This window comes from Hoplias malabaricus, chromosome 9 (genome assembly GCF_029633855.1).
Source record: "Hoplias malabaricus isolate fHopMal1 chromosome 9, fHopMal1.hap1, whole genome shotgun sequence".
Lineage (NCBI taxonomy): Eukaryota > Metazoa > Chordata > Actinopteri > Characiformes > Erythrinidae > Hoplias > Hoplias malabaricus.
The window spans coordinates 40,465,547-40,488,814 of NC_089808.1; the positions used below are offsets into that span (position 1 = coordinate 40,465,547).

Sequence of the window (23,268 nt, forward strand, 5' to 3'; positions counted from 1 at the left end):
ATGACTGAGTGAAATTGTCCACATGTGTGAGTGATTAGGTAAGTGTGTGAAGTTGTCCACAGGTGTGTGTGAATGACTGAGTGAGTGTGTGAATCTGTACACAGGTGTGAGTGTGTGAATGACTGGATGAATTTGTGAAATTGTCCATATTTGTGATAATTGGGTGAGTGTGTGAAATTGTCCACATTTGCGAGTGACTGGGTGAGTGAGTTAAATTGTCCACAGGTGTGTGTGAATGAATGACTGACTGAGTGTGTGAATCTGTACACAAGTGTGAGTGTGTGAATGACTGGATGAATTTGTGAAATTGTCCACATTTACGAGTGACTGGGTGAGTAAGTTAAATTGTCCACATGTGTGAGTGACTGTGTGAATGAGTGAAATTGTCCACATTTGTGAGTGACTGGGTGAATGAGTGAAGTTGTCCATTTTTGTGAGTGACTGGGTGAGTGTGTGAAGTTGTCCACAGGTGTGTGTGAATGACTGAGTCAGTGTGTGAATCTGTACACAGGTGTGAGTGTGTGAATGACTGGATGAATGAGTGAAACTTTCCACATGTGTGAGTGACTGGGAGAATGAGTGAAATTGTCCACATTTTTGAATGACTGGATGAGTATGTGAAATTGTCCACAGGTGTGTGTGTGTGTGTGTGTGTGTGTGTGTGTGTATGTGAATGATTGGGTGAGTGTGTGAACTGTAGTGTGATATTAGTGATATTCCGACTTGATTACGTAATGATGTCATGCAGTTACCCATAATACGGCATATGTTCTTTACATGAGTCATTTAGTCTCAGTGAAATACAATGAAAAGTGGCTCTGAGGCGGAGGAATTTGCTCCAAAAAAGTGACGTGGCATGTGGAGGTGGTTTGGTTATAAATCAGATATACATAATATATAAATATATCACTGTGAAGAGTTGGTGTGTTCTCCCTCTGTCCGAGTGGGTTTCCTCCAGATGCTCCGGTTTCCTCCCACAGTCCAAAAGCACACGTTGGGAGGTGGATTGGCGACTCAAAAGTGTCCGTAAGTGTGCGAGTGTGTGAGTGAATGTGTGTGTGTGTGTCTGTGTTGCCCTGTGAAGAACTGGCGCCCCCTCCAGGGTGTATTCCCGCCTTGCGCCCAATGATTCCAGGTAGGCCCTGGACCCACCGTGACCCTGAACTGGATAAGGGTTACAGACAATGAATGAATGAATTAATAAATACATCAGATGTAAAATAAACCATGGTATTATGTTAGAAATCAAAGAAGCCTTTATAATAATTTCATATTTTTCATATATATATACAATGTATTTAATATAATTAATATAACACTGATTTTTTCAGTGTTTTGGAAGAATATAATTATCGCCAAAATACTCTAAAATATTGTGATAAAATTTTAGGGCCATATCGCCCACCCCTAGTGAACTGTACACAGGTGTCTGTGAGTGTGTGTGTGTGTGTGTGTATGAATGACAGGGTGAGTATGTGAAACTGTACACAGGTCTGTGTGTGTGTGTGTGTGTGTGTATGAATGACAGGGTGTGTATGTAAAACTGTACACAGGTCTGTGTGTGTGTGTGTGTGTATGAATGACAGGGTGTGTATGTGAAACTGTACACAGGTCTGAGTGTGTGTGTGTGTGTGTGTGTGTGTGTATGAATGACAGGGTGTGTATGTGAAACTGTACACAGGTCTGAGTGTGTGTGTGTGTGTGTGTGTGTGAGAGTGTGTGTGTGTGTGTGTGTATGAATGACAGGGTGTGTATGTGAAACTGTACACAGGTCTGAGTGTGTGAAACTGGACTGGTTTGTTTGTGTGAGTAACTATTTTCTCGCTGTTTTTGTTATTGTTTACCGTAGGAACCTCTCTGCCTCTTCCCTACGGTAGGAACTAAAGTCGCGGGCTGATGTTTCCCGCCGGCGTGTTTCAGAACAGCGGTATGGATGTCATCATGCTAGCGGTGAGAGAGATAGAGAGATAAATATTGTTTATTCAGAAGAGACTTGGACTTTGTTCTTCCGTGTTTTAAAGCTTCTCCCTCTTTCCTCGGGAATCGGACTCTCTGTTCCCCGGGCTGAGGCTGGTTCTGTGTCCGCTGCGGTCCGTTAGCGACCGGTGGCTAACAGCATTGAGTCCCATTGACTGTGCAGCTGCTGGAGCTCTGTTTATGCTTCTTTTCTAAACTCCAGCTGTTATTAAACCATCTGAATCTCCACACAGGTACAGTCTATCGCATTTAATTCCACCCTGCACTTGTCATTTACTTTAAAATATTAATAAAGTCGCTGGGTCCCGCTTCTCACACCGCCTGGTCTTCAGGGAAAGTTTGTATGTGAAGTGTTTTACTCTATATTCGCCAAATTCTGTAAACTCTCTTTTTAAAATGACCGCATTCGGCGTTAAACCGCTTGTTTGATCTTATTAGAAACGTATGTAATGAAATTGGACGCTCTGGAGCAGCTCCACGTGACTCTAAGCGCACCATGCCCAATGTCAAGCGTGGGCAACAAGAGTGTAGGATCAACAGTGGAGCTCCATTCAACACTGTATCTCAGTTTAATGATAGTTTAGTGGCTGCCAACACACCCTCACAGCAGTGTTCCAAAATCGAATCTAAAGCCTCACCAGAAAAGATACAAATATTGTTTTATTAACATACTAACATTAATTTGACAAGACATGGTTTGCCCAATAGTGAGTTGCCCCAGAGCAGCTGCACATGATCCTATGGTCCCCACACGAAATGCCTACCTTGAGTTAGAACTTTCCCAACATCGATGGAGCTCTATCCAATTCTTCTTGGATGAGTGGGAATGGGGCCAGCACCTCAAATCTCTAATGACTGGGGTTATCGGAAAGTGTTTAATCATCCTAATTTACATTCATGACTCGTAAATCCAGGGTGTTGTAAGGAAGAATAATTCCAACTGCCAGAGTGGATCAGACACAGCAGTGGCTGCTGGAGTTTTTAAACCCTGTGTCCACTCTCTGTCCACTCTGTGAGACACTCCTTGTAGATGTAGAGTCAGAGACAGTAGCTCATCTGTCGCTGCACAGTGTGTGTCGCTCGTCCTCTAGTCCTTCATCAGTGACACAGGACGCTGTCGGCTGGATGTTTTTGGTCGGCGGACGGTTCTCGGTCTAGATGCTGAGGGGTTTAAAAACTCCAGCAGCACTGCTGTGTCTGATCCACTCTACACCAGCACAACACACACTAAAACACCACCACCACGTCAGTGTCACTGCAGCGCTGAGAATGATCCACCACCACGTCACACCTGCTCTGTGGGGGTCCTGATCTGTGTATTTTAACTCATTGCAAGTAGAACATCATACACCTCCGTAACGTATGGAAAAGGTTGTAAATATTTCCTGTCTTCTGCAGAGAGTGAAAGGGATGGAGTTGCAGGCGGTGGTGATGGCGGCTGGCGGTGGGTCCAGGATGATGGATCTCACGTACAATATGCCCAAGCCTTTACTGCCTGTGGGCAACAAGCCCCTCATCTGGTACCCCCTGAACCTGCTGGAGAGAGCTGGATTTGAAGGTAAACTGTAGTCTACTGTAACGTGTGCAAGTGTAACGTCACGCAACAGCACCCGGAGAAAACCCACGCAGACACAGAGAGAACACACCACACTCCTCACAGACAGTCACCCGGAGGAATCCCATGCAGACACAGGGAGAACACACCACACTCCTCAGACAGTCACCCGGAGGAATCCCATGTGCAGCAAAACAATAAGAAAAGTGAAGAGTTACTGGACCAGTTACTTGGTAAAGGTTTTAAAGGTTCTCCAGACTTGACGTCGGACAGCGTTTTCAGAAGAAGGAAAAAATTAGAACCTCGCCCATGATCATGTGACAATACATTATTATCCAGGAACTAGAAACTCACTCATCCTCTATTTTTTTACTTTGCCGTGTAGATGCGAGGGTTGTATCAAAGAGGGGGTATGAAAAATAAATCTGACCTGAATGGGGCTTAAGTGAGAAAACATGGGATTAAACGTGAACGGATTCTGCGCCCCTCCTGACATCAAGTGCAGAGAATTTAGAGTTGCTCCGCCCCCTCGCCTGAGTCTGTCCAATCACAGCGCTGGCCCTGCGTTTATGTGAGAGCGCAAAGATGAGGTTAAATGTGTTAGTGTCACTGTCCGAAATGGCTCCCTACTCACTATCCTTCATATTACTCTTAATACAGTGCACTTTTATAGGGAACTTTAAAAAGGAGGCTAGTGAACCATTTCAGACACTAATTTGTACACGTTTTTACCAAACAAGTGCATTATGGGTATCTACTATCTACTAGTGTCAGCTAGTGTACATGTGTTGTACGCTAACATTTGCGGTGCATTGTGGGATTGTTTAAATGCACTTAAAATTCTGCACTAGGTTTTCAGACACTCGTACAAAATGGTGGATCCCAAAACAACAGTGCACTATACAGTGGATAGGGCTCAGCTTCGGACACACCGCATGTGTTTTAAGATTCGAGCTTGTAACTTTAGCTTGTTCGTCTGTGTCTCAGACATGTGAAACCTCACTGAAGGAAATATTGCTGCAACAATGTTAATTTGTTATATACAAAATATTTCTACAGCTACAAAATCGTTTACACATGCAAATTATATCTGGGTGTTCAAAGTTTTTAACACATGTACAAAATAATTCTACAGCTGTAAATCTTTAATATACTTTCTCCAAACAGTAGTGAGAATGTATATATCTTCTCACAAGTTCACACATTCTGATACAGGGATTCGATGTGCACAAAATCGCAACCACTAATTGTGAAAGTATTTGTGAATATTATGTTACAAGCTCAGAATATTTAGGACCGTAATTTAATTCTAAAGGACCCTGACTTCTGTAAAGCTGCTTTGTTATAAAATAGACTTGAATTTAACATGAATTTGGGCGGCATGGTGGTGCAGCAGGTAGTGTCACAGTCACACAGCTCCAGGAACCTGGAGGTTGTGGGTTCAAGTCTGGCACCAGGTGACTGTCTGTGAGGAGTGTGGTGTGTTCTCCCTGTGTCTGTGTGGGTTTCCTCCAGGTGACTGTCTGTGAGGAGTGTGGTGTGTTCTCTCTGTGTCTGTGTGGGTTTCCTCCAGGTGACTGTCTGTGAGGAGTGTGGTGTGTTCTCCCTGTGTCTGTGTGGGTTTCCTCCAGGTGACTGTGAGGAGTGTGGTGTGTTCTCTCTGTGTCTGTGTGGGTTTCCTCCGGGTGACTGTCTGTGAGGAGTGTGGTGTGTTCTCTCTGTGTCTGCGTGGGTTTCCTCCGGGTGACTGTCTGTGAGGAGTGTGGTGTGTTCTCCCTGTGTCTGCATGGGTTTCCTCCGGGTGACTGTCTGTGAGGAGTGTGGTGTGTTCTCTCTGTGTCTGCGTGGGTTTCCTCCGGGTGACTGTCTGTGAGGAGTGTGGTGTGTTCTCCCTGTGTCTCCGTGGGTTTCCTCCGAGTGACTGTCTGTGAGGAGTGTGGTGTGTTCTCTCTATGTCTGTGTGGGTTTTCTCCGGGTGACTGTCTGTGAGGAGTGTGGTGTGTTCTCCCTGTGTCTGCGTGGGTTTCCTCCGGGTGACTGTCTGTGAGGAGTGTGGTGTGTTCTCCCTGTGTCTGCGTGGGTTTCCTCCGGGTGACTGTCTGTGAGGAGTGTGGTGTGTTCTCCCTGTGTCTGCGTGGGTTTCCTCCGGGTGACTGTCTGTGAGGAGTGTGGTGTGTTCTCCCTGTGTCTGCGTGGGTTTCCTCCGGGTGACTGTCTGTGAGGAGTGTGGTGTGTTCTCCCTGTGTCTGCGTGGGTTTCCTCCGGGTGACTGTCTGTGAGGAGTGTGGTGTGTTCTCTCTGTGTCCGTGTGGGTTTCCTCTGGGTGACTGTCTGTGAGGAGTGTGGTGTGTTCTCCCTGTGTCTGCGTGGGTTTCCTCTGGGTGACTGTCTGTGAGGAGTGTGGTGTGTTCTCCTGTGTCTGCGTGGGTTTGAACTGGTGACCCTGAATTGGATAAGCACTTATAGACAATGAATGAATGAATGAACATTAATTGATTTTGAGGATACCCCAGCTTTATTATCTGTTCATAGAAACTGTCAGTGGTTTTTGGAGATTTGACTTTTATATTTGCATGGACTAAATTTGAGGTTTACTGCTGTAACATTGGTTTAAGACACAACAGAAGTAAATTTATCCGCACTAGTTTTCTCTGTAAGTTACGAAGAACTAACGTTTAGAAAAAGTCCAGTCAGGCGACTGCAGGATAAGGAGGCCCACATTCCTGGGGATTGAGTTTTATGGGATTAATGATAATTAAATGTTTATTGTTCACACCTAGCGCTTATTGAGTAATCCCACTGGGACAAAGTTTGTAGCTATGACCGTCTGCCTGCCTGGCGATACAGTGTGTACCTTTGTGTGTCTCAGTGCTCCCTGTTAACGGCCAGAGAGCCCGCCAGCAAGGCCCCGCAATTAGCTTTTACAAGTCCTAGCACAAACTACAGTAAGTAAGCAACTTTGCACAAAAATGTTTACGCACTTAAGCTGGTTTCCGGGATGAGCCCTGTCCATTTGGCCCAAGTGCAGGGTTCTCTGGCAAAAACATCTCCTCTAAAAGTGTGCGTCTGATTATATTTTGAGGAGCGTTCGCCTGGTAACGTCTAACTTTTCATTAAGTTTACTCCAGATTTTAGGATAAATGTGAGGTTCTGCTTCGTGGAACTTACAAAGAATGTCCACTAATGCTCTCACGGCCTGAAATGCCACAATATTTGCATTAAAGGCAGCCATCCTTCTTTTCTGCAATGTTTTATTACAGAGCAGGTTAACAGTTATATAGCCCGAGTGAAAGAGCTGCTGGCTACTTTCTTAAAGGTATCTTGAAGGAAAAGAACCGTGGGAACGCAACACAACTACTGTTATCCTATGATTCAGCTTGCATTTAATCAGATGTGTTGCTTGTTTCTTGGCTCTGGTCAGAGGGGCCTCACAGAAGTGGAAGTCCACATGACAGCACTGAGATTATCACAGAGAAAGAAGAATGATGGTAATGATGTGCCTTTTGGACAATTATCTGAATATTTATATCTCGCCTTTTCCAGAGGTTATAGTAATCACCACTAAAGATGTGCAGAAGGCCCTGAGCACGGAACAGAGGGTAAAGCTGGACGTGAAGATGAAGCTGGACGTGGTGTGTATCCAGGAGGAAGCCGACATGGGCACGGCAGACGCCCTGAGACACATCCAGCAGAAGATCAAGGTGAGGGAACTGCTGTGGGCCCAGCATTGAACCCTGAGGCACACCTCTAATGACATGCTTTAAAATAACATCAAACCTTGTTGTAGTCTGTTTTCCGCACGTTGTTGCTGCTTGATCTCCACTCAGTGTGCCCCCTACAGGCCAGTAGAGTGGCGCACAGAGATTATTTACAGAGTTGGCCAACGCTGTACTCCAACAAAGCATTACTTGAATTCCAGATTTGACCTGATCCATAATTTAGACTATTTAAGTAACTATTTAAGAATGACCCAGTGCTAGGTCAGTAATGCTCTCCTGGACTCCCGGCTACATTTATATCACCTATTAACCCCCCCCATTAACACTTACAGATACTCGCACATCTATTTGGTTAACCCTTAGTTTGCAGTGTTTGTCCATATCTTCGATCCCCAGCGTGTGGCTGTCCCTGCAGTGACCCGGCAGACTCTGTGTGAGCGGGTTCAGTGTGGACGAGCGGATCTGGGTGAACTCTGCGGCGCTGATCCGTGCTGTTGACTCCAGCTCTGTTCACCGCCTCATTTAATTTGCTGAAAACCCAGTGTCCACAGCCCCTGCCTTCCAGCCCCCACCCACCCACTCACTGAATTCCCAGTCCGTCTCTGGTCAAACCCAGCTGCAGCCTGCTGGACATGTGTGGTGGTTTTTCGGCAACTTCTGCCCAGGACAGGTGGCGTGTGCGGGTTGCAGTCGGGTGTTACGAGGTTTTAGGGAGTCTGAAGGTGTCGTCACATCTGGGCTGTGCTTTTTTTTCTTTTTTAAAAGCAAGAAGCGTGTATCATTTACAGCACCTTGCGTGTCTGTGTGTGTGTCCATGGAAATGTGGCCGTCTGAGGCACATGAGGATGGTAAAAACATGTGTTAAAGCACATCACAGGAGATTAACTCCGCCATAATAAACACGGCTGCTCTGGAAGGGGAACGTTCCAGAGGAGGGCCTGCTCTTGCACGCTAGCATCGCTGCAGATGCGTTTGTTTCTAATCCCGCAGAGAAACGGAGAGATTAGAAGCATTGAGTTGCGGAGCCCTCCAGTGCACGAACAGCCCGTTACGTGTTGAGAGACGGCAGCTGGCAATGAGGGCTTCAAATCCCTGTTTATTGTGTAGACCCAAACACGTAGGCTACTCGCCTTCCTCAGCAAATAACGCCGACATAATGGCGGAATCTGACAAAGAGCCGAGCTGTAAAGCGCTCTTTCATTAGCCCCTGTTTGGGTTCGTCCTGACGCCTTGAGTCAATGTTTGCGCAGAAACTGAATAATCTTGTGTTATGCAGCATTCTGCCAGGTCTTGTCAGAAACAGAGCCCCAGGTTCAGGGAGGTCTGGTGCTCTTTCAGGATGTGTGTACACAACTCTCCCAAAAATGCTCTTTAGCGTCCATGTGTATACGAGGAAGGACTTCATTTTAGGACATTTAGTCTAAAAAAAAAAAAAAGCTCATCTTTGGCCCAGATGTGAAGTGTTTTGCTGTGTACTTGTCAGCAGTAACTAATATCTCTGAATATTACTGAGTGAAGTCAATGGTATGTTCCATTATCAGAACAATAATGCCACTTTAATGGCGTCTTCCTGAGGATTAGCCTCACTCTGGTAGATGTAACTACATTCACATGAAAACATACAGAACATTTTAATCCGTACGTGAAACAAACGGTAGCTCTCAGTTCAGATTTGCCCTTTCACACATGTAGCGTACAGCAGGAGATTTCCCGGGTCAGAGACGTTTCTCACAGCTGGAAGTGTTCCACATGTTTCAGGCGTGGGACAGTGACTGTCCACCTCCTGCAGGAGAGACACTGCATGAATTCACTGCCAATTCGCCAGAACATTAGCTGCTCTGTTCGCACAGGATAAGGTCTGGGTAATGTCTGGTGCGACCTGGTGTTCACACATTCAGTTCCTCGTGTGAAATGCAGAGTGGGTGAGAGGTGAGACTTCAGGAAAAGACAGAAACCATAGAGTTTATTTTCTCCTGCTACGGGATAGTCGGGATTTTGGGGCCGATTGGCTCCTTCCGACAATCGCAAAAGGTGATCTGAAAGTGTGTGCGGATTGTGGTGAGGGGACTTTGAGGAGCGCTGAACTTATACATTTATATGTAAACATTATTTACGGCATCGGTCACTGAGTAACGGTCATTAGAGGGCGCTGTCGTCAGTTCAGCACTCAGGTAGTTTGTTCTTGGAGGTTTTTCAGTGGATTTTACACTGTGTTTATATCAATATCGGAATTATATCGTAACAACCAACATTATTTATAAAATATTATACATTTTGGCCGTATCGTCCAGCCCTGTCCTGTAGTTTAGGCGAGGGATTGGTGTCAGGCAAACGGGAAGGCTTTGAACTAGAGGTCAGAACATTTCTGTAAGTATTTGATGGCAGCAACAGGGCCGTATTCATAATGCTGGATCATTAGATCTGGATCACTAACACGTTTAAAAAGAGGAGTTTAAAAACTTGAGCAGCTGCTGCTGTGTCTGATCCACACCACCACCACGTCAGTGTCACTGCAGCGCTGAGAATGATCCACCACCACATCACACCTGCTCTGTGGGGGTCCTGAGCGTTGATGAAGGGGGTCAGGGGGGTTATAAAGTATGCAGAGCCACAGCCGGACTACAGTCTGTAATTGTAGAACTACAAAGTGCTCCTGTGTGGTCAGTGGAGCTGAGAGAAAGGACAGTGAGTGTAAGAACAAGTAGGTAGTTTTAATATTTTGGCCGATCTGGAATGAAAAATCAAGGGATAAATACACAAACACTGCAGTCCTCATGGAAAAAAAAAGTTTGGATCCCATCTGTGCAGAGCCCCCCCCCCACACACACCAGAGAAATGCCCCTCAAAAATGTGACCAATGCAAGCCTCCCTCACTCAAAGTTGAGCCACCGCTGAACTGACCACTTAACAGGGCATAGCTTTGCTGCTATTTTGGCCACAGACCCAACAAGTGGTGGAATGCCTGAGGGCCGCTGGTGGTTTCGCCCCCTCATAGGCCTCAGGGTGGGCTTCCTCTGGACGAGAGGGAGTCAGCGTGTGTCAGCTGCTGTTGTGGACCTTAGTCACCGTCCCTCCATCCTCACCTCACTTCTGAAGGGCTCTCAGACACCTCATGTCCTCCTGGTTTTCACATGCAGTATTAAGAAGTTGCTGATCAGAGGAGAACACTGGAAAGTAGGGGGTGCGTTTTATTGGTTCGAAAGGGAATGGGATTTTGTTTTGAGCTTTGTCTTAAAGGAACACTACATAATATTTTAACCTTAAAATTACAGCCTCAAAATCACTGTGATGCTCCACTGTCCTTTAACGGAGAATAGAGCCTCTGTCGTTGCTGTTCCAGGCTCAGCACTGTAGAGACTGCACTGTGTAACTTTTGGAGGAGGTCTGAAATCACCCCCCCCCCCCCCCCCCGCCACACACACACGTTGGGATCTCCAGTGGGAATGCAAGGCCTGTCACGAAAATATTGGGCAGTTTACGGCAGCTAGCACCAGCCCCAGCGTGAGCACTATACCTTGGCTCTGCTAATAGTGTCATTGATGCAAAGGAATGAAGAGAGCCCCCTTGTGGAGCACTTTGTTAATGGTACGTAGACTTCTGATCTGAGGTTTGGGCCCTAGTTCAGTTTTCTATGAGGGTGGGAGCGTCAATATTAGCCATGAGACACACAACAGACACTGCTGTCTGCAGCTGCAGTGGTTTGCAGGGCTCCTCCCTCCTCAGAGCGGCGCTGTTTTCCTCCTCGGGGAAGTTGAGTTGTTAACAGCCTTTATTAACGTCACACACTTTTAGTAAAAATTAATAGAAAAAACGTATGTTCTTGTTCATAATCTGATAATATGCATAATATATATCCAATATTTATTATAAAAACCTTACTCTGTATATAAATGCTTGTATCTGGAGCCCACCAACCCACACATTGTGAAACAAGACCACCCAGTTTTCTGTGATCTTTCTGCTCCACTTCTGACGTCAAGTGCAGAGACTTTAGGGTCGACCCGCCCCCTCGTCTGAGTCTGTCCAATCACAGCACTGGACCCGCGTTTCTGTGAGAGCGCAAAGACGAGGTTAAACACAAGGAGTGCGGAGAAATAAGAGCGCTGAGTAAAAATGGAGAAGAAAGACAACCCGAGAAAAAACGGCTAAAGACCAGAGCTTCTGCTCCTCGCTCCTCACTGCTGTGCACTCGGGGTCGGGGTGAACAGCGAGCAGCTCATTAACATTTAAAGGAACAGGCGCTGAAAGCGGCCATTCTTAAAAAGGGGGACAATGCTGCTGTATGGGTTTGAGCAAAGCAGGTCACAGATATTATATGAAGAACCAGAATTGTGATCCTTCATGGAAAAGCAAAAGAATGAAGTTCCCTTTACTATGATTTCACTTAATACTGGATTATATTCCCAGTGTATCTTCATTTACGTTAAGACTGTGACGCTGTATAAAACCACAGCCGGAAAGTGGAAGCGACATAAGGGGCTGATACAGGAGCTGAGAGTGGGCTCCACTCCCGACTGTCCGAGCACTTCTGGTGCTGTTGAGCCTCTCAGCGGCTCTCAGAGATGAGAGGGAGGCGGTGGGGGTTGGAAGAGTTGGTTGAGGAATGGGGAGGGAGTTGGGAGAGGGAGGGTCAGGCCACCCACATACTGCTGTGGTTCTGCCTGACTAACCCCCAGGCCTTGAGGCAGCCAGGTGAGACCACCCAGAAGGGTTAGGAAAGGGGGGTGGTGGCAGGAAGAGGAAAAGGGTGGAGAGAAGAGTGCTGAAAAAAGAAGACATATCACACTTATCTAGCAAAGGTCAAATCGCTCTTTCCTGCCACAGACCAACATGCGAGACTGGAAATGGCAGCAGCACTGGATCCCAGCGATGGCAGAAGGTTTAAAGAGTTGATTAAATCTTTAAAAGTTAATGTTATAATAACTCGGATGGATCCGAATCAGCTTTACTTTGAGGGGAATCAGATCAACAACAAGCTACGTCTGTAGGTGTAGTTTTCCCCCAGGTTCTGGATTGCAGATGTCACCACAAACATGGGCCTTGTTCAGGCAGACAGCTCAAATCGATTCTTCGAATAATCTGATCTCTGTGTGCACAAGTTACAGGTGACCAAATCTGATTTCACACCCAGGCTGTCGTCCTGTTTCCTGACCTAGCCACAGGCGTGAGTACACTAGGGACAGAAGGCTAAGAAGCTTTGTCCTCGAATGACGACACCTCCCACGCGAAATCCGATCTGCCTGTTTAAACCGAGTCGCGTGTTCTGAGATCAGATCTGAACGTGGATGGAAAACACCTACGGGTGTGGGACGATTCAAGCTGGAGAAACTGATTTCCTGGGTCCATTTTTATCGGTCAGACCCCAGAAGTGCTTTCCTCTTCAAATCAGATACAAGGAAACATCAGACGTTAGGCTAAAGCTATGTGAGTGGTCAGGCCCCGGTTCTTATCGTTTCAGCATGGGTCCTCCTGCCACTGCTTGGCCAACTGCCCAGAGAGAGAGAGAGAGAGAGACTCCTTCTGCTAGCCTTGCTCTCCTTCACTCTCTCCCTCAGTAGATGTCCCCAATGAGGCATGCAGCACTCCCAGAGGTAGAAGCATGCTTTCACAGGGCCTCCCTCTCTCTCTCTCTCTCTCTCTCTCTCTCTCTCTCTCTCTCTCTCTCTCTCTCACTCTCTCTCTCTGTGTGCACTCCTTCGTTTATTTATCCACAGTGAGATGGGCAGACCAGATGGGATCCAGACAACTCAAACAGAAACAATGGCAACGACCAGCAGGATTTATCGCCCGCTTCCCCTCCGTGCCTGTACTTGCTCATACACACATACGCACGCATGCATATGTATATGCATACACACACACACACACGCTCGCGCACACAAGCATACGGGCTAGGCCTGAGCGCAGTGTTTATGGAGGTGGTTTGACCTCCCTCTCATTCACACTGGCTCCCACGTCATCCGCTCAGTCGTGTTATAAACCTGCTTTTGTTGTGACTGTCGTCAAGAGAAATACAGAAAGAAAGATCCCCTCCACACACAGAGGGATCTTTAAAGGTGTGTGTACACTGTAGCCTTCAGGTGTGTACACACCTGCCTAAATAGATTTTTAATGTGTGTGTATATATAAATATAAATTACAACATGTGTTTGAGACATGCTTCAAAATGACTTTCACTCTGTAAAAGGCTGAGTAGGCAAATAGTGAAACAATTCAAGAATAACGTTTCTCAACTTAAAATAGAGAAACTGGAAATTTGATCCATAATCAGTATTGAGTGTCCGTGGTCTTTGGGTCATTACACGACACAATTAAAAATGGACAGGTTTCTGCAGTGGAAATGGGCTCAGAAACGCTTCCCAAAACCACTTCATCCTCAAACACAGGTTAAAAAAAAATGGACTGGATTTTTAGGAAATGATGTGAGCTGTTTCCTCCGTTCTAAAGACGAGAAGGACCATCCGGCTTGTTGTAAGCACATAGCTCAAAATCCAGTGTCCAAGATGGTATAAGGGGGCATTGGTACACGTGCACATCTGTGAAGGCACCGTTAATGTTGAAGGATATATACAGGTTTGGAGCAATGTGATGCCATCCAGACAACGTCTTTTTCTCAGAAGGCCTTGTTTATTTTAGTAAAACAATGCCAGTCCTCATTCTGCATGGATTACAATACCACTGTCCTATAGTAAAAGAGGAGTGCTAATCTTGTCCCGATCTGTCACCCACTGTAAACATTCGATGCATTATCAAATGTAAAAGCACTTTCTGATCTACAGCGACTGGTCTCCTCAGTTCCCAAACGCTCACTTAAAATGTTGTGATGAACACGCAAACATTCCCCTCTCCTAGGTTTGTTTGTAATGTCTTGCTAATAACAAATGCAAAATGGAAACGTGTGAAAAAATTTCAATAATTTTAAAATATTGTGTTTTAATTGAATATAAGGTTTAAATGTGTCTTTGCATTGTGTGTTTATTTACAGTTTGTCCCAACTTTTTTGAAAAGTGTGTGTGTGTGTGCTGAATGATCGCTATATACAGATCTACAGTAACTTTTTTTAGGTCTACAATTACAGTCTATTTTGCTGCTCTGCATACTTTGTTAGCCCCCATTTTACTCCGCTCTTCAATGATCAGGACCCACACAGATGCATCACACAGTAGGTATGATTTGGGTGGTGGGTCATTCTCAGTGCTGCAGTGACACTGGTGAAGTAGTGGTGGTGGTGTGTTAGTGTGTGTTGCCCTGATACAAGCGGATCAGACAGCAGCCGAACAGCTATGTGCAGTTGCATCACAACCATACCATGACTAACTGTCCGAGTTGCACAGCACTCTGTGTTCAAGCTTTAGTCAGAAAGTGTCTGTCCTGTAACTGACACAGGGCTCCTGTTCTCTCACAGACAGACCTCCTGGTGGTGAGCTGTGACCTGATCACCGACGTGGCGCTGCACGAAGTGGTGGATCTGTTCCGCGCCCACAACGCCACGCTCTCCATGCTCATGAGCAAAGTGCACGAGTTCACAGAGACTGTTCCTGGACAGAAGGGGAAGAAAAAAGCAGGTACATCCCTCACACCAGCTGCCAACTGCCCACCCTGCTCCCACCAGACAGACAAAGCTTGGGTTTGGACATAGAAAACAGGCTGTGGTTTTTGCACATGTAGATTTTTGACTGGGGATGTGCTGCTTTTTCCAGGTCCCCCCTTTTTCCTAACCAGGGATTTTGTTTTGTTTTTAAACACAAACCTACGAGAGTTCCAGTAAAGAGGCGAGGTATAAAAACCTTTGGAGCTAATTCTGGCCTCAGAAACCCCAGGTATGCACATTATTAGTGCTTTCCATCTGTACCACACCTGACCAAGCTCAAAGCTTCATTCCTAATGAGTTGAAGCAGGTTTGGGGAGAAACTGACATGTGCAGAGAATGGGACCTGTGTGTTGTAAAGACTTGCTTTTTGAACGGTTGATGTCTTTGGGATTGAATTTAAACTGTACTGTAGATTATTACTGGTGCCAAATGTGTTAACGCAGCACAAAACCAAAAACACAGCTGTTATCTCTGTCATGGGGGAACCAGTGGTCTACTTGTGCTACCCCAGATCAGGCACATCAGACCCCAAGGGAGGGAAACTCGAAACAGTGGGACTACCCTGACAAGGGAAACTCGAAACAGTGGGACTACCCTGACAAGGGAAACTCAAACCATCCACTCACCACAGGCGGAATTCTCTGCTCACGGCAGAAAAACTGAATTTTCCCTATTTAGACAAAGAGGAGAGCCCCCAAACATGAGGATGTTGCTCTATTCCTGATCCATAGGTGGATAATATTGACTTATTTTTGCTGTTTCAGTTACATTACTTAAAGTGGAACGGACTCTAAACTCCAGCGTTAACTGCATGAAAGTAAACACAGACCGAAAGAGTTACAGAACTAAATAACTTTAGTTATTTTCTGTGAGTTTCTGTGGTAATTCAAACAGTGAATAAAAACTTCAGCTGCATATAAACGGCAGTTATTTTTCTCCTCAAATACACTATTCCACCTTAAAAGACAGTGTCTAAGCTTAAACAAACCAGAGAACAGAGTTTCCCCACAATCTGGCGTTCCCTTTAAAAGCGTAGTGAAATATTTAAGGGAAACTGCATGTCTCTGCATTATACCTCGAATTTCACCCAACCGTTATTCGTCTCCGCTTCTATCCCATGAGCCGTTAACCCCATCACACGATGTGCTTCCTCTGAGAAATGACCTCTTTTCGCACAGCTGCCAATGCACTCACCAGAGGAGAATGGCGACTGCTCAGGTCTATCACATCAGCGGAAAGGTGCCAGTGCAGACCAGCACCATGCTGTGTGATGAAGGGAGGAAAGAGAGAGTCCTCTGATTTCTGGCCTCAGTGGGGATCCAACTAGGGGCTGAACCTGAGATTAACTGAGGATAGAGTCAGCACTTAGACTAACTGTTCCACTCTAACAAGCTAACGACTGAAATTCTGACCAAAAACAGCAGCAGCAGGTCTGCAGTGTAAACGTCAGACGTGGAACATTCTCTTGGAATATAGACATTATTTAGAATATTGCTTTGAGTGGGGAAAAAAATGTTTGAGCGATGACTGATGGACGGGTTCTGTGGTCTCTGGCAGGAGAACAGCGGGACTTTGTGGGACTGGACAGCACGGGGACGAGGCTGCTCTTCATGGCTAATGAAGCTGATCTGGAGGATGGTCTGATCATCAGGAAGTCCATCATGCGCAAGTAAGTACCAGATCTCTCACTCGACTCCTTTATCACTGCTAGGTTTCGGGGATCACATCCTGCTCCTGATGACAGTGAGAGTGTGTTTACCTGCACACCATCGTCAAACAGCTTCGGAAAGATAAGACTTTGGAAATAATCCATTGACCAGGTACCACTCAGAAGCCTGGAAGTCTTTAGTGTTTTATGCTGTTATTTCTGCAGTGCTCAGTGACACAAATGTCCAGAGTATTGTTTGGACACGACACAGAAAGCAATCTGGGTGGAAACTGCATTCTGTTCACACGTGGGATAAATGTGGACGAGATCAGACTCTGATCACCTCCCAGTAAACAAGGAACATCCCTGGACTTTCAAAATAGGTCTAAAAGTAGTCTGTCCGTCAAGGTTATATTTTAAACGTCAATGGACGTCCAAAATCCATCTTAATAAGTTAGTTAAGTGGTGACCAATCGATAACGTCAGTGGACGTCCAAAATGCGTCTAATAATCGTCTTTTCAATGTCTGTGTTTGGACGTCTTTTCAACTTTCATTTTCAACCTTAAGAGAACGTTGATTAGACGGCAGTCATTACGTTATTTCAATGTTGAATCAACGGCTAAATGTTTACTGGGCTCCAAATGTGGTTTGAGCGATTTGATCATAATCCGGTCACAGTGCATCTTTGGGGTGATTACACCTGGCTTTCCATGAAGACCCATGAAATCTGAACATGATCCGATCACAAAACAAAACAAAAAAAAAACCATAGCGTGTTAATGCCATGTGTAAACAGACCCTATGTCCTAAATCCAAATCAGCCGAAGCTGTCAGAGTAAACTGGTCTCAGAGCAGTTTTGCAAATGTGGTTGAGCCATTTCTATTGGTCGGTTTATCATTGAATTGTAACGTGATCAAAAGCTGCTGTTATTTCGAACTATGGCAAAAATATACAAGATGTTGTCCTGTCGGTGATGACATGAAGATGAACGTTGTCTCTAATAGACGTCTTGACGTCATTATCATGAACGGTGGAATTAGAAATGTCGGACCTGAGCGAAAAGTTGAGCCGTAGAGCGTTCGAAGCTTGGACCTTATCATCCGCCTATTGGCTTTGGGAGGAGGGTTGAGCGCAGTGTAGGAGATGCAGCTCGTCCAGAACAAAGCCCCGGCCTCACAGGGCGCTGACCCTGCATTTGTGTGTGGGACGGCTAATAAAAACAGGGGCCTCCTCCACACTGGCCCCTCACAAGAGCTGCCTGTTAACAAGGGCCTCATCAGGGTCTTCAACCGCTGCCCACCTTCCCTCCCTGCCCCACTCACTCCACAGCCTTTCTCTCCTTTCTTCTCCCTCCTGCCTTTGTTTTTCCCTTTTCTTCGGGCAGCCACTTCATCCCTGCTTTTGGAGGAGAGCTGCGTATTTTTACTTTCCTCAAGGACTCATGGAAGAAAGGCCTTTTTTCTGTACGGTACCAATCTAATGATCGAGGATATCTGAGGAGAATACTCTCTTCCCCCTCTTTTGGAAGCTGCTGAGCTCAGAGCTGAGTCTAGTTGTGGGGACAAACTCTGGAACATATTTATTGGTCAGGTCATCACAAAAATGTGATTAGACTCAAACTCTGTGACACAAGGCTAGTGACCAGTCTTGGACTCGCATCCCTTAGACTCAAGAATCAGTTCAACACTCACCCCCTGGTTTCAACACTCTACACTTCTGCCTCTCACCCCTTAGACCCAGGACTTGACTTGGACTCACAGAGCTTTTCTGAAGTTAATATGTGAAACATGCTTTAGACTTTACACTTGAGACAAGGATGCCTCATTGCCAAAGTTCACTTTGGACTCTCACTGCTTGGCCTCTATCTTACCTTAGGACTCTTACCTGAGTTAATCAGCATTTCAACTGACTTACTTCAAACTTTTACCCAGGGCCTCGAAACTGAACTCAGACTCTCAACTCATTGTCTCAAGACTTGACTTAGTCCTGAGATTTAAGAGCTCACACCGTTTAGATTTATGACTCTAATCTGACTCTGGATTCAGACTCATACCTCTTTGAGCTTATTTTACAAGCAGCATTACATTTACATCTGATATACACTGAAGAGACAGAGAATGCGGAGTCTGCTCTTGTTTCTGTTTGATTTATTTGGTAATAGAAAAAGGAGGCTTTATTCTGTAATTAAAACAACGCTTCTCATCAAAAACCAAATCATAAAAATTGCCTCTTCTGCTTATAAACAGAAATCTGTTGTGAATTGAGAGTTAAATTGGAACTTGTGCCAGGTTTTTGAGCTTGTTTCAGTGAACTTCAAGTGAGAAGTAATTATTAAGGAATTACAGCACACTTTTGTCATTGCTGGCAATAAGGGCAGCATCTAAGACTGACGGAGAGTGAGCAGCTTGCATCACTTTTGCCTGCAAACATACAGTTGTTAGAAAATAGAATGCCTCAGTTCATCAAAACATGTGTAAAAACTCAGAGGCAACATCTGAGATTGATCCAGTTGCTCACGGCACACAATGGGACGCGCTGAGATTTGAGGGAGTGCTCTTTTCCACTGGTCAATATTGTAATCATGATTAACAAGCGATATATTGTGTAGCTGCGTCCCCTGTGGATCCAGCCTGAGGGGGAGCAGAGCCGGGAGATTGGGGCCCAGGGGAACGGGGGGCCGCAGGGGTCTGGGAGCAGCGACAGGGCTTTGTTAGCAACTGGGCTCGAAGCTCGTAAATACTTCAAGGAGCCTTACCCACTGTAAATCCTGTCCAATAAGAAAAGAGCTGAAGCAGCTGTGATCATACTTAGACTGTCAAAAGCAAGAATGCTAACCCTTACACACGCGCACACACACACACACACACACACACACACATCCATCACGACACAACCAGTATAACACAAACACACTACACTCAGCAGCCGAAGACATTGTAGCACCTGCTCATCCAAGGAATTCAGATTTGTCCCTCTGCAGCTGGGAGACTGAATCATGGCTGTGAGGAAGTTAGTCACCCCTGACGAAGAGCAGTGGTCAGTGACGTTGGTTAAATGGACTTCTACGATTGTGTGGAAACACGGTTCTCTCTGGTTTGTTTACATACAGGAAAAAGAACAACTGTTTTGTACGTGGCTGAAGTCTGAATTGCCACTGAAACTCATGTGTAGCTCGAGCTGTTTAGTTTTGTAGCTCTTTCGCTCTGTGTTTACTCATGCAGTTAGTGAGAGTGAGAGAGAGAGATCCTCAGAACTGTATTAAAGAGGACTTCTATGAATGTTGTCTTTTAATCTAGGGACGGGTCTAATGTTTTGGCTGATGGTTCGGTGTATATTCTTCGTCTTCTGTGATATTACCTCAGTCAGGAGTCTTCCATATTGGTCCTGAGCTGCCAACACCATGCTGCACATACCTTGCTGTCTGAGTGACACAAGGCACATTCGAATCTATTCCTCCGCCCTCATTGTTCACATGCAGCTGTCAGTATGTAGTTTCGGATACAGGAGAGACAGAGGTGCGTCCTCTCAACCTACAAACAAGGACTTGGTCCAGTTGCAGTACAGAATTCTTATGTTGCCTCAAACTGGGAACAACTGAGAAGATGAGAATTGAGAAGAAATAGAACCTCCTCGCTCTTCACTGCTGTGCACTCGGGGTCGGGGTGAACGGCGAGCAACTCGTTATTATTTAAAGGAGCCAGAGCTGTAAGCGGGCTGTTTACACAGGGGGAGAACACTGCTGTGGGGTTTGGACCAAAGCAGGTCACAGATGTTTCATGTTCCCTTTTTAATGTCAAGTGTAAACATGGCCTTGAGCATTGGGTTATTTTTATTTTTTAAAAAAGACCTAAGTTTTGACCCTCACTGGGGGCTGACCTTAACAGGCCAGTGTTAGTTTTTCTCTCTGTTAGAATCTAAATGTTCACCATTTACTCTCTCAGTCTCGAATGTCTCCGAATGTTTGGAGGGAGAGATCCAGTCACACATCTTGTGTGGAAACATTTTGAGTCATTGGAACCAACCCAGCTCCTGTCAGCTCTTCATTACAGCTCTGCATCCACAGCGTATCCAGATCCTTTTATCAGGGTCCTGAAAAAAAAAAGTCCTACAGCAGCGGATGTTCTCAGATGCGGAGAGGCCTGCTTGTCTGGAGTTCTGGGTAAATGTGTCCACAGACGGCGCGCTGGGCGGCTCATGAGCTCAGCGCGATACCACGCTGCTATGGGCCACAGAAAGCCATTAAAACCATTAGGATGAGTCACGCTGCCAGCCCCAGGGTTTTCCTGCTGCTAGTGTCGTGTGCGGACAGCGAGGAGAGGAAGCGCAGGGCCGAGGAGGGTGAGTCAGTGAGCTGCAATGTTACAAACACACTTAGATTCCCATTATCACACCTTCTGAGCCTGTTGATGGTAGGATGAAGCTCTGTCGGCTAGCTGCGTTCTTCCTTGCCTGTGCGAGTGCTATGCCTGTGCGAGTGCACTGTGCTCTGGTAAGCGTTCACTCTTGTGGGTCGCTCTGAATCACAGATATCTTCCTCTACACTATGTAGTGCACAGTGTACATCATAAAATAGCACTTTCTGCATTCAACGCATGTTCTGTGTCCGAAAATAATAATATATTCATACTGGGTTTTAAAGCCAATGTTCAGTTTGAATCTAAAACACACAAAAACTCAGAGGATGTTTCCTCACCATATGCTAACACTCTCTTTGTACATTGGATAAAGCCCCAGTGTTTGTACGCAAACCTAACTCATTCATTCATTCATTATCTGTAACCCTTATCCAGTTCAGGGTTGCAGTGGGTCCAGAGCCTACCTGGAATCATTGGGCACAAGGCGAGAATACACCCTGGAGGGGGCGCCAGGCCTTCACAGGACGACCCACACATTCACTCACTCACTCACATCTACGGACACTTTTGAGTCGCCAATCCACCTACCAACGTGTGTTTTTGGACTGTGGGACGAAACCGTAGCACCCGGAGGAAACCCACGCGGACACAGAGAGAACACACCACACTCCTCACAGACAGTCACCCGGAGGAAACCCACGCGGACACAGGGAGAACACACCACACTCCTCACAGACAGTCACCTGGAGTGGGACTTGAACCCACAGGTCCCTGGAGCTGTGTGACTGTGACACCACCTGCTGCACCACTGTGCACCTAACTCAGTAAATGGTAAAAACATAACTGTCTGTCTGAAATGGTGCTGGCGTTTTATCACTGCATCGTTGGCTGAGCCACGAGAAACCGCGTCTGGGGGTATTTGTATTGATCAAATGAGACCTCAACGTTAAAAAGCATGAAAAGTGATGAGGATACTGCTCTATTCTTGCTTCATAGGTGGATAATATTGACTTATTTCAGATCACTTAAGGTGGAACAGACTCTGGAGAAATTCTGGTGACTGCTAACTTTATCAAAGTAAACACTGAGCGAAAGTGCTACAAAACCAAACCCCACAAGTTACAAACAGGTTTCTGTTGTAATTCAAACCGTGAATTAAAAACGTAGACAATTTACACTTCAGCACCTTTCACACTACAGTCGCTATTTGCTCAAACACACCGTTCCACCTTAAAACATGCAGAGTTCTGAATAAAAAAAGCATGAGGGGAGTTTGCTTTTGGGAAACATTTGGGACAGACTCCCTCAGTTAACGTCTCCTGCACTTGGTCGACGTCCGTCCGACTGCGGACCAATCACAGCTCTGTGGTGTGTGTAGTTACATTTTGAGGAGGTGTGTGTCAGGCTACGGCATCAGGAATACGGCCGATCTGTAACTGCGCATTGCATTTGGCGTCGATTCGACACGGAAGCATAAATTGTCCTTCAGGAGGCTGACGAATTTGACGCAAGGAAGTAACTACAGTGGGCGTGGATGTGATTGGGAAAACAAGCTCATCAATACAAAGGCTTTAACTGCGGTCTTGGCTAAGTAAATTTGTCGGGAGGGAGGTGTGTGTGTGTGTGTGGACCACCAGAAAGCCCACAGTCTCCCCAGAGTGTGACACACCATCAGAGGAGAATTCAGAGTAAGGACCCACATCTGAACAGTAACGTTATACAGTTTCGTCCCCCACTCCGTAAACGACACCTGTTTCTCCAGGTTGGAGTTCAGCTGCTCTCCTTCCCTCCCTCCCTCCCTCTCTTCAGATCTGTCATCCCTCTTCATTCGCTCCACGGGCCTCTGGATCATCACTCACTTCCTCTGTCATTTGCCCCTTCCAAGTTTGTTTCTCTCACCGGCCCCTGCCCCCCCCCCAGGTGATGTCACACATTGGGGGCTCCGGTATAAATCAGTGTCATAGCTGTTTATGCTTTTCATTCTCTGTACAGGGCGCCGTGCGAGAGGAGGGGCCGCGTGGGACCCGAGCGCATTGGGAACATATGGCCACTATCGCCAGGACATTGACACACACTTACTCTCTCTTTCTCTCTCTTCTCTCTCTCTTTCTCTCTCTTCTCTCTCTCTTTCTCTCTCTTCTCTCTCTCTTTCTCTCTGTCTCTGTCTCTCTCTCTCCTCTCTTCTCTGTCTCTCTCTCTCTCTGTCTCTCTCTCTCTGTGTCTCTCTGTCTCTGTCTCTCTGTCTCTCTCTCTCTTCTCTCTCTCTCTCTCTTTCTCTCTCTCTCTCTCTCTCTCTGTCGTTGTAAAGTATATTCTCTCATGAGCCAAACTCCTACACAAAGCACACCTACATACTGTCCTCCTACACACACACACACACACACACACACACGCTGATTGATCTGTGTGTGGGTCTGTTTT

At 46.0% G+C, this 23,268-nt stretch overlaps 1 protein-coding gene across 1 annotated transcript in view; it reads left to right on the forward strand.

The window, feature by feature from the left end:
- The first annotated feature begins 1,871 nt into the window (after positions 1 to 1,871).
- The window catches only part of eif2b3 (eukaryotic translation initiation factor 2B, subunit 3 gamma), a 48,394-nt gene continuing 26,997 nt past the window's right edge, over positions 1,872 to 23,268 (forward strand). The window contains exons 1-5 of the mRNA XM_066681778.1: positions 1,872 to 2,210; positions 3,376 to 3,535; positions 7,076 to 7,233; positions 14,657 to 14,816; positions 16,400 to 16,511. Coding sequence (XP_066537875.1) covers positions 3,388 to 3,535; positions 7,076 to 7,233; positions 14,657 to 14,816; positions 16,400 to 16,511 — 578 coding nt within the window. The 5' untranslated portion in view covers positions 1,872 to 2,210; positions 3,376 to 3,387. The remainder of the gene's footprint in view (positions 2,211 to 3,375; positions 3,536 to 7,075; positions 7,234 to 14,656; positions 14,817 to 16,399; positions 16,512 to 23,268) is intronic.